The 12,481-nt window shown below is 35.5% G+C and overlaps 1 protein-coding gene across 2 annotated transcripts in view; it reads left to right on the top strand.

Annotated features, from left to right (window-relative positions):
* The window catches only part of LOC150110536 (uncharacterized protein ZK1073.1-like), a 300,171-nt gene that overhangs the window by 124,346 nt on the left and 163,344 nt on the right, over positions 1 to 12,481 (top strand). For both annotated transcript variants that reach the window (XM_090399645.1, XM_090399653.1), the window contains one exon: positions 7,553 to 7,616. In XM_090399645.1, coding sequence (XP_090255771.1) covers positions 7,553 to 7,616 — 64 coding nt within the window. The remainder of the gene's footprint in view (positions 1 to 7,552; positions 7,617 to 12,481) is intronic.

Raw genomic sequence — 12,481 nt, 5'->3', positions numbered from 1 at the left:
GGATAATTCGAGCATGTCATATGGTGACAGAGTTTTTTTCCATACAACATCCATGAGAGAGTGGATAACTACCTTCAATTGAAAGGCTTTATTAAGATGGTGGGATATTCTTTAACTTCTTAGATACAGTGATAAAGAATTAAAGTGACTAATAAATAAATCCAACACCGATCATTTTGTTATAGTTAATATATTTATGATCAGTACTATTATGTTATCGGTTAACACCTTCGTAGGTCAGTCGGAAAGAGGGAGGGTTGAAAATGTTCTTGGGTTTGTATCCCCTCATGATATGAGGAACATTTTTATAATGTTATTTTTTCTTTCTTTTTTTTTTGTCACAAATTAGCCTTATTACACCGGCTAATTTGTGACAAATTAGCTTTCTCAGGCTATTTGCTTCTGAATAAGCGGTAGTTTTATCACGTAGTCTGAGAACATGATTAGTTAATATTTAAAATACATTTCATAGGTGGAATACAAATTGGTGGATTGTGGCACCGTGTTGAGTCAATTCTATACACTGACCTTTCGCGATGAGTCCTAGATTCCGTTTTAATTGTCTGTATATTTATATTCCCCCTTTCTCATCCGTCCCTTAGGACAGGTTGATTCCCCCTATGAGGGGGTTTACGACGAAGTAACTCCTCTGCTGCATCCCCTAAAGGCAAGTATTTATGACTGTAATCCGTGCGTGTTCACTGGGTTGGTTTGACTGTTCTGAAGTGCACAAAAAAAAAACCAAGTTTTCGGGAGAAAAAAATCTTCTACTTCCGTATGAGACCGGCTAACTTAGCTTTAGTCGAAAAAGACCACATAAAAGTTCTTCGCGTCATGGATGAGAATCGAACCCAGAGGTCTTTCGAATTAAATCCCGTCTATCCCGACAGAGCTACGGAGGCTCTCATTTATATTAACTATAATTTTAATGACAGTTAATATAAATATCCAGACAAAGACTAATTAAAGATGATTATTATGTAACAAGTACTATTAAACATACAAGGAAGGCAACGGGAAACTAGGTTGCCCATAATCATCTCCCTGGTTCGTAGATTATGATGCCCCACCGGTCACAAGGCTGAGGGAAAATACATGCATACTATTAAACATATTGTAAGTTACACTGATAACTTAAAACTTTTTTTGTGAATGAAATTAATTTAACGAATTTTAATTTATTTTGAGATGCTAAATCGAAATCTGCAATCTAAAAATTTCATTAAGAAAGATATTTTGACGATATCTACGTTTCAAGAGATTTTTGGAATATTTGTCATGAATTAAACAGTGCTGATAGTAAAATTTAAGTGCTGCCACTTAAATTCCTTTTTGTAGCTGTTATCGTTCTCGGGCATGTAGCGATAGATTGAAAATGAATGTGAGCAGGATTTAAATACGTCTGAAGTTTCTCATATTTTTAAAATCGGATTGCAGAAATATATGGTGCGAATTTTGAAGAAAATAAGATAGGTTTGGTGGCTAACTGCTATGGACAGTAATATTAAGAAGGGGAACGACATGATCATCAAGGATTGTCATCAAGGGAGATTTCAACTATGATTACACTTAGGGATATATTTAGTTACTTGTACACCGTCTAGAAGAGGTATATAGAATCAGAGAAAGTCAGTTTCTTGAGTTACTTAGCACAGCATGTGACAGAAGAAACAAAAGGGACATGAGCTTCGATCTGTGTCTGCTCTAATGAGAAGAACGCTTATATGGAACAACAGCAGATTATGACACGCTACAAATGCTACTGAGGAAGGTTGGTTGGAATAATAGCAAGTGCAACTGCGTGCTCTCTGGTTTGTTTTAAAAGATGAAAATCCTAAGTTTCCGAAAGTAAATAATTTTATGGGAAATAACACATCAAGAAGAACTGGGTGGAAAATTACGAATGCCTGCGAGATAGTCCTAGGCTATTTAATAGTAGATATGTCCGGCTTCACTCCTAGTGCTGGTAGGATAAAGAGAACACGTGAAGTGCATGAAATATAAAATTGTAGAAGAACAAGAAAATGTGGACAGTTCAAGAAGGAAAATAGTCAGCAGTTACATAAATGAAATACCGGCAAGAAAAGTGATAAAAGCGAAAATAGAATATGAAGGGAAGTTGGCTAACACACCAAGTGCAATCTGCTGAGGTTCTTTAATTATGTAACCATGCATTAAATAAAGGCGAATATGTAAAAATAATCCTGGTTGCTGGAGTCGTAGTGCTAGGATTTTTTTCTATTTTCTTCTAGATTCTCATTTAGGACTGCTGTTTATTTTATATGCAGATGAAATAGTCCAAAGTTTGAAGGGATATATTCAGTTACTTGTAGAAGACACAAACAATTATAACAGTAGAGAATTTTGATGTGGTGTCGCTTTAAGGAAGGGTTGCGATTTCTGATTAGCACTGCCACGCGCAAAATTTTCGATTTTATTTTATTTCTTTTTCGATTACGCTGAAATAGATCGTAGTTCTTTAATAAGGGATGGCAAAGGGAAAAAAAGATAATTAAGAAACGGTGTTGAATACAGCACTGAAATATGCTTTTACGAAAAATAGGGATTTAACATGCATTCATAAAAATGATATAGATATTATTTCCTTACCCGCAGTGTTCATAAGAAAACGTCTTGTTTCGCAGCAGTCAGCATAATTTGAGTTAACTGAGTCATTTCAAGGTCAAAACTTTCCAGGACTAGCAGGTGTGTACGAATTACATCCTTATAACACATGATACGTGTGTGTGTGTGTGTGTGTATGTGTATATATATACCGCCCTACCAGTTGAGTGGTAGCGTAGCCATCATATTTTACGCCCATGTGATTTAGCTTTTTTTTTTTTTCCTGTTTTGCGTGTTTAAAGTGACTTTAGGAAGTTCATTTTGATATACAGGGTGTTCGGGATAAATTTGACATATTTATAATTAATTATATTTTTCCGTAAGTTACATGTATTAACACACACTTCTCTTCATTTAAAAGTTTGGACCCTTCTTCATTCATATACAAGATGTCAGAAAGGATGGATAGCTGGAACCCACCTGAATCATGGAAGAGAATAACTTGTATCATGATGATTCGTGCCCGCCATCAAAATAAGGATATTACGACTGCTGCCCAATGCTCCCTGAATACAGTAAAAACAATCAGGCACGAACTAGAGACTTGCAATGGTGACTACGAGGATGTAGCAAGAAGAAAGATCCCTAGCAGACGATCTGATTGCGTTCGTACAGCAGAATTCCTCGCAAATCTGCAGGAACAGGTGTTGAAGAACCCTGGCATTGGAAATCGGGCTTTGTTCGTGGAGTTGCTAACTGTAGTCAAGCCCTGGATAACAAGGGTAGCCAATGGTAGGCCGTATGTATGGCAGCAGGATTCGGCCCCTTGCCACACCTCTGGGAAAAGTCAAAAATGGTTGTCTGAAAATTTCTACGACTTCACCAGTCCAAATGTTTGGCCTCCAAACTCCCCAGACCTTAACCACATGGATTATTTTGTATGGGGCGCAGTTGAAAAAGACACCAATCGCACTTCCAGTAATACAAAAGCCCAGTTAATGGATAAAATTAAAACGGTTTTTGCGGCCCTTCCCAGGGAGACTGTAGCATCAGCTTGTTCGAGGTTCCGAAGCAGAATTGAAGCTGTGATCGATGCTAATGGTGGTTATTTTGAGTAAATCTTGTTGATAGTATTGTAATTAACTCTGCCTGTAATGTTTTTTTGTCAATTCATTAAATTTAATAGATACAAAGAAGATTTTCTTTTTCCTTACGAAACTGTCAAATTTATCCCGAACACCCTGTAGTTGTTCATTTATTGTTCCTTATTAGGGTTGAATGTACAACAGACTGAAATTACTAGTGGTGTCATTGGAGTTCTGTTAACTTAGTCTTCCCACAGAAATGCCAAAGACTAATGAAAAAACAATACAGGTTACAGCAGAAAAACTAAAATTAAATAGCTATTGGAGAGGATGAGTAGCGAACGCACGTCGAACGTATAATTATGATTGAAGTGTAACTCATTGATTAGTATATATTCGAAGGTTAAGGGGGTAGTGCTTAAGTGAATTTTATTAGCTTTGATAGCGATTGAACGAGTTACATTTTATCAGGTATTTATGTTAACGAATAACACAAAATCGAATGACAAAAAAGGAAGAAAAAAAAGTGAATGATGAAGAAATTTTAAAAAGTTTCTTCATCATCCACTTCTGCTGTTGATAAAGTTCTTTGTTACATCAGATATCTTCCTATGACTATATCAAGGAATCATCTGAGAGGATTTCGGTTTCTTTATCCTCATCCATGTCATTTTTGTAATGTAAATCTCACTCAAAAAATCTATCTTCTGGTTCCTGCTATGGTTAAATAATCCTACTCTATATAGACCAAACGGGATATTATTTAAAGCTCCAGGTCAACATTAGGTGGTAGATGTCTCACACCAGTCGATGAAACTGTCTTCTAAGATTTACACAAGCATCTATACATCCATGATACAGTGGGATTCTAATCCATACCATAACGAATTCCGCAGACTAACAATACTGTCCTCAACTATCTGGCTGGATGGTGAATAACAGCAACGTTATTCATCTGGCTAACCAGGATGGGTTAGTCCGTATGGGTAAACCAAGAAAGACTTACAACCATATTATTAAATGGCAGAATTGAAGGACAGCTCAGCAAAGGAAGACCAAGAAAGAAATGGATTGATAACATTAAAGAAAGCACCCACTTAAACTCCATAATAGAACTTCATAAAAAATCAGCAGACAGAAAGAAATACAAAAATTCGTCTATGAGGAACTCAATCCGCCATGAGCGGAAGAGAAGAAGAAGAACCGAAATAGGATGGTCATTAAAAATCATTTATACATAAAAGGCTAGGTTGGCCGAGTGGTTGGAGTATCCGTTCTCCGGCCAAAAGGCTGCGAGTTCGAATCCCGCCGTGGGCATGGATGTTTGTGACTGTCTGTGAAAATACTAGTGGTGCTGGTTGGTTGGTTGTAGTTAGTGGAGAGAGAGAGTTGTAGAGTAGGTACTCTCCCTCGATAAGTCTTTGGACTCCCTGGAGGTGTTATGTAATAATAATAATAAAACATTTCCAGCATGCAAGATATGATTTAATGTGCTCTTTAATACCGTGCTATTTACAGCCTGACTATGTATTTTGTACATTAAACTGGCTTTGTTCATAAGCTTAAGTACTCAGCTACAACTAATTACATCGTTTCATATGTAGAAATATTCGTAGTTCATGGACGGATGTTTGGGAACATTTGTCGTCAGTCAGTAATGTGATACCTTAGGCTACTTTTTCCCTTATGAAAACAAACTTCAAATTGATCCGTTCTAAAGTTTATAGTGTTACAAACAGATCGAAGTAATAATGTTTGCTTACTCCATCTATCTTATAAGTAATAATATTACGAGTACATTACTATTACTAGACTTCGCTAAAGCTTTTGATAGCGAGAACTATGGGTTCCTGCGACATAATCCACACAAAAAATGTTGGTGTGGAATTATTTGCAGATACTGCTTTATGCCATCATCATCATGAATCAACTAGATTCTCTGAATGGATTCCTTTCTTTCCATGCGTGAAGAGCTGAAATGGCAACTCTGAGAGTGCTTTTTATTGTTCTTAGTTTTAGAGTCGAACTTTTTTCCTAAAGGATGATTGAGAAAGCCTAAGAATCATCCGTCTTTATAGGAATTATCAGTATCAGTGGGATCCTTTAGGACCACCTTTAGGAACCATCATTAATCTATAAACATAACACGTTTTCTCATATGTTGATAATCTAACTGAAACTCTGGAGGATTCGTTCCTGATCTATCTTCTTTGACACAGAGAAACCCAATTTTTATTGTTGTTTAGGGAGGAGGTAGTTAGCGTAGACCTATAATTCTTGTGGTAGAATCCTGCTGATGATTGATTGAGTCATTGTAATCTCTTTTTTCTTGTAAGTTTGGTTTTGCCCATCATGATTAGGAAGATCATGTCTAGACAAAGATAAACTGAGTGTAAATTGTAAATTATCCCTTCTTCTTCTATAATTCTTGTAATAGAATCATTGAAATCTCCTTCTTGTAAGTTTGGTTTTTCCCATCATGATTAGGAAGATCATGTCTAGACAAAGATAAACTGAGTGTAAATTGTAAATTATCCCTTCTTCTCTAGCAAAGCTAATACTATAAAAAAACAACAACGGTTCCTATATATGTTGCCTCACCTCATCAATGTAAGAGATATTGAAGCCTCAAGTGAGATCCGCTTATAGTCATAAATCCATTTCTTTTGTAATCTTCAGAAACATAAGGTATACAAAGAGCACATAATCTCCAACCTTAGATGGAAGCTGACGTTTACCATTCTCAAATACTACTACTTAGTTTATAGTGTTCACCCAAATAAAAAATAAAAAAAAAAAAAAAGAAAGAAAGAAAATTTCTATAACCTTGTTTCGAACATTTTCTTGATACCGATGTAGTCCTTGCTTGGAAATCCTGTCTCGATGATACTATCTACAAAATAGGTGATGCACATGAATTTTAAGAAGAGCCTTTGGTATTTCTTTGATATTTTTTTCTGACAAAACTCTTTGGGTACTCTTTATTGTTCTTCTTCTTCGAAATATTTATTTCGGAGAAGTAATAATAGAGAGAAATAATATTTCAGAGAAGAAATTTTAAAAATATTTTTTAATATTTAAAAAATTTTAAATAAAAAGCAAGGTTAAAGAGTGGTAATTAGAAAAGTATAATTAAAGTTGATCATTTCAGTATCTGTTTATTTGTTGCGATATTTCAAAAGATTTTTAATACTTCTAACATTAATATTTGATAACGCACACATCACATGCTGAGATATTTTACTGTTGCGTAACAGTAAAATGTGTGAGATATTTTACTGTTGTGTAACAGTTAAATATCTCGCACAACTGCAACAATTTCGAAAAAAAAAAAGAAAAAAAAACGAATGTGTGGACCTCAGACTTTGGTTTGATGGGCATCAAGTACTGTTTATTTATTTACGTGAAAACATGGCATAGGAAATTGGTGTACAAAAACTAGCTCGGCCAGTAAAGAGATCTGTACCGAATATCTTTAAAAAGGATGGAACGTTGATTGAAGACGAGACCAACAGGTCCGAGTGTGTCGTTATGCTGGCAAAATTGGCGAACATACCTATACTTATTTATCAATATTTAGTAGAGAGTCGTGCTCTGATAACAGGCCAAGTTATAGCGAAGTGTGTGAACCAGTGAACTCTTTGTAGTTTTTGTGCCATTTGTATATACTGCAGTTTCGCTGCCTCAATGATATTTAAAATATCAATGAGGCTCTGGACTGTTAACCGAAAATACAACACAATTAAAATATTTTTATTACATCATTCTTGTTATTACATAATAACGTTATTCATAAAACAAAACACGTTTTAACATCATACAACCATTTTGAAGTTTTATGCATTCAGAAATATTTCATACATATTTGACGATTTGCTTTTTTTTTTTTTTTTTTTTTGTAGGGAGATCTTGAAAACCATGAAAAGAAAGCTATTTTTCTCACAGTGCATGATATTGGAAGCAACCGTAAGAGTTTTTCTTCATTATAATTTAACTTATGTATCCTATAAAGGATTGGCAGGTATTTTAAGATATTGATTTCTAGGAGATTTTTAAATAATAATTAATGAATTAGTATCATCTGTATTACTGGGAGATAGGAATGTATGCTAAGAAACCTGATCATAAAATGCATAAAAAGTAATAAAAAATAAAAATAAATAATCTTAGATTTTAAGACGCTTGTAAGTTTGTGATAGTAATTAATATCAAAAATAAATGAATAGTAGCTAATTAAAATATACTATTATATACAGAAAATACACATATTGATCGATGGTGGCAAATGAGTACTTGGGAACATAAAGTAAGATTTAAACATTGATAATAATATGAAAATAAACGGTAATTCAGTACCTTATTTCTAATTTTGGATCGGCTCAATGTCATAAAAGGAAAAGTTTGCTTGCAGGAATATGCTAACATTATAAAAGGAATTAGAATTTAAAAAAAAAATTAAAAAAAAAACGTGGTGAATAATTGTGTTTAACAGTGAGTGTTAACAATCGTATTTTACTGTAGTTGAGATTGTACATGAAATGGTGTTTTGAGAGCAGCTTCTCAACATGTTCTCGCACGTCAAATTAAAATTCTTATGTGATTCATCATCCCACATACTAGGCAGAATGCTCCTGACACACACACACACACACACACACACACAAAAAGCGCATAAACAAGAAAAATAATTTTTTAAAGGCTTACATAACTTTAAGCCTTTAAAAACAGTATATTGCATCATCATTTAATAATCTATCTTACTAATGCTAATAATTTAAGATGCCGCACTAAGCAGAAAACTTCTCATTATTTTTGATAATCACTTTAAAGGTATTATTATTAGTAACAACGGCCTGTGTGGGAAGTGGTGCTTGCATCCTCTGCGCTTGGCCGCTCGAAGTTTGACCTACTCCCTATTACGGAATAAAAGGCGTTAGCTGATTTTATTTTTTTTTAGTAATAATAGTAATAAATATTTAATAATAGAAATGAAGAAGGTCGTCCACAGTTAACGTTATCAACACCTGGCGAACTGCAGGCTCAGTGTCCCAACCACTAGTATGGATTCTGCCACTAAAATCCACAATGGATCTTCTTGCCTAAATCATTAACTTCAGGACAGGTACGATGGAAAGGTTTTAAAAAACCTTAGCTGCTGACATTTCCAATACAATTCATAGGATCTAACATGGAAGGATTCTCATCAAACTGCCATCTTATGGCCTGCCTTCCACCGATTGAAACTGAATTCCAATTTCCTCTCAGGACATAGGCGTTTAATAGGAACGTCCATGGTAGACATAACAGAATTTTTAAATAACGGTTTCATACATGTAAACGAAACTAGAATTTATTAACAATTTATTAAATCTAACTTTTACAATGAGATTTCCCATATTTAAATAATTTAAAGATTTATCTTTAAATTATTTACTTGCCATTACTTGGCAAAATAAACTATTTCACCAAATCGAGGGTACGATGAGCAATTCTATATCACCTGCTTTAACTAATTACTTTATGAAGCACTTAGAGGACCGAATTTTTAACACAATTTCTCCTCGAACTCGTATTTTGCACGTTTTGTTGCCTATCTTTGTAATCTACTCTCATCTGAAAGAACTTCAGTTTTTGGACAAAATTAACTCTTTATACACTCGCATTAAGTTCAGTATTGAGCGGGAATCAAACAAGAATGTCCCATTTTGGATACTGTTATACATCGCAACTCTGCTTGCAATATTGAATTGTACATTTAGAGGAAGTTATCCTTTACAGGTATACTGCTTGGAAAGAAGTCAATGACCACCATAGAATAAGAAACAAACAGTCATCGTTTCCACCTCAATAAGATGTAGGACCCTTCTCTTGCTGCAATGACTGCAACAATCCTACAGGGCATACTTTCCACAAGCATAAATTAGCAAGCAATGGGAATTTTCGACCATTCTTTCTGTAGGCATGTAATGAGGTCATGGATTGTTGTAGGGTGGACGATCCTTGACCTCACCCCAAGCTCCAGTTCACCACACAGATGTTCAGTATTATTGAGATCAGGGATCAAGTGAAGCAGTGACGTTCATGTCCACACATACCATGCAGTGACAGCAGCAGCCATATGATACGGTGAAAGAGGTAGTGGTCGTTTCCATAGAAACGCAAGTAAGTAGGAAGCATTGGATTGTCCAGAATGTTCAGATGCCAAGAACACAAACAAAGGCCCGAGGCCAAACCAAGAAAAATAGAGCCATACCATTACACAACCACCTCTAAATTTCAATGTTTTGGTTACGCACTCTATATTTGCAGTCCTATCATAAAAACCCATGTTGTGAGCCTTAGTTCTGAGAGTGCGTCTTCTTATTCTGCAATGTAAATCGCGAGTATTTAGTCAAAAAATGCATTCCAGTTTTCAAACAGCCACCGTACTCTTCCGACTTGTCTCCATGTGACTTTTTTTTCCACAAGAACAAGGTGAAAGGTATCCATTTTGAGCCTGTAGGAAACATTTTTGTGCAGATTCGTTTTCCAGTCGATACCTGGAACTCCGAATTCAACGTGATGGCTGACGAGTGGTGATTTTTACATATTATCCTTCGTAGAACCATACGGTCAAGTTCGGTGAGTACTGTAGGTTGTCCACTTCGGGTAACGCTTGCAGTTGACTCATTACGTTTCCATCTCGGTAGGGTATCACTGATTGTTGACCTGGGATGGCCCAATTTGTCAACAATTTGCCTAACAGATACCCCAGTAACATGGTATCCTATCACAACGCCTCTTTCAAACTCCATCAGTTCCCTTCTCACAGCCATTTCACCGATACACGTTTGCACTGACTTGGGAATGTGATATTCCTCCAATCGAAGATTTTGCCCATGGGGCTCTTCTCTGACTTCTTCCCAAGCAGTTTATATATCCAAACATCTTCACGTTATCATCCTTCACAAAAAAAACAGGTATTATCAAAAGCCTTCTTCACCGAGCATGCACAATTTGTTCTACTGACTCCCTTCTATTAGAAGAATTAAATAAAATAAAACTCACTCTATCACTTAACGGATATAACTAAACCACAACGCAGAAATTAGAATACAAGAACATCTAGATTACATAAGATATCTGGAATCAGAAGGTGGAATTTGGAATCAGGTTCAGGCCTTGCTTCTCATTCCATTGATAGATTTCACTTAGAAAAAAAAAAACACTACTATAAGTTTAAATTTGATCGTCTATTTTTAGAATCGTGTGAAGTCCTAAGCCACACTCTTAATCTTAATCTCCAAGTTTTGTGAAGCAATAGCTATTCATTGATCTATATTTTTTAATTACTTGGCTATACCTATTTCCCTGGAACTGGTGTTTCCTCCTACTCGTACAGCTGAGAATGAACCACGTGGAAGCATGAGTTGTTCTTGTGTTATAATTTTAAATGTGTTGTAGCGAATTTTTCTACACGGTGTTGCGCAAAAAAAAAAAAAAAAAAAAAAAAAAACTTCGACATAACTGAACTACTGAATTCCATAACATATATGGTTGTAGTTATTCAGTACTTGTGTGTGTGTCATAATGTATATTTGAGAAAAATATATAGGAGTATTTCATAAATTTTAGATTTCTTTTACATATGTGAAACCGTTATTTAAAAATAGATTTCCTGTCAAGTCGTTTCCTGATTGTAATGCTGGGGGTATTCAGATTTCTCTACTAATGAAGATGCTAAGTGCACTGTTATCTCACTTACCCATCCTCTTATTCTTTTAGATAAAACGACCTTACCACATTGAACTCAAACCATATCCATAGGTTTGCCGATGAGAGCACTCTCCATTCCTCCCACTCATACAGCCTAAACCCAGCGGCTCAATCTTTTCAAGATACAAGATTGTCTACAACCAGTGTACTAAATACGAATCGCTATGGTGCGATGACAATCTAGTCTCCTTTGATGCTTCTAAACACCATTATAACTCTACGTTTGTCTTGCAAAAAATACCTTAGTTCTTCTCCCATAACATTTGATAACACACTCAGTTCAACAGCAAATACCAGATTCTCTCTCTTTCTTCTCCCCCCACCCATTTACGCTCACGACATTACTATTTTCATCTGTCCATCTGCTTAATCTGAACAAATCCTAAATATGCCTAACCGTAAATATTGCTCTTATGTTTGCCTAATATCTCACTAAAAAAAATTTATGCTCTCCAAAAGAGGAAAGTCAGCTGAACTGGTGTCATCATTCCTTTCGGGTTCACCTAAACCTATAATAACTAATTAACGCTGCCTATCATCCATTTATAGTTCAACTGCTAACCTACTGAAATTACTACCCCCACTGATCTTTCATTCCATTTACCTCTGTTTGCTCGAACAACTGAATCCATGAAGAATTCACTAAAGACTACAACATCCTACTCTTAAAAAAAAAAAAAAAAAAAAAAACATTATTTCTTTCTTAACCCCTTGCCCACTAGATCATCAAATTGCTATAATCACGACAAGCTCTTGTGTGTGGGCTGAAATATATATGTATACTAGCGGTCTTGCAAAAAGTAACGAGAAAATTCGTAAAAAATCGAAGATTCAATTAATCGTGATACATCGCGGTCACATTTAAAGTAACTCCCCCACCCCCGCAAGAAAGGCATCGGTTCCAATTTGCTTTCCATGCGGTATAACAGGATTGGAAGTCCTCTTCTGTTAGCTCGTTTATGAATCCTGTCACGGCTCTTAGGATGTTTTCTCCAGTCTCAAAACGGATATCTTTGATCTTTTTCTTGGGCAAAACAGAAAAATTCGCAAGGAGACAAGTCGGGCGAGTACTCCAA

The sequence above is a fragment of the Typopeltis vanoorti genome, chromosome 1 (genome assembly GCF_054136105.1).
Source record: "Typopeltis vanoorti isolate ZY-2024b chromosome 1, IOZ_Tvanoo_1.0, whole genome shotgun sequence".
NCBI classification, from domain to species: domain Eukaryota; kingdom Metazoa; phylum Arthropoda; class Arachnida; order Uropygi; family Thelyphonidae; genus Typopeltis; species Typopeltis vanoorti.
The sequence above is the reverse complement of the archived record's forward strand: the minus strand, read 5'-3'. Positions and strand labels throughout refer to the sequence as shown.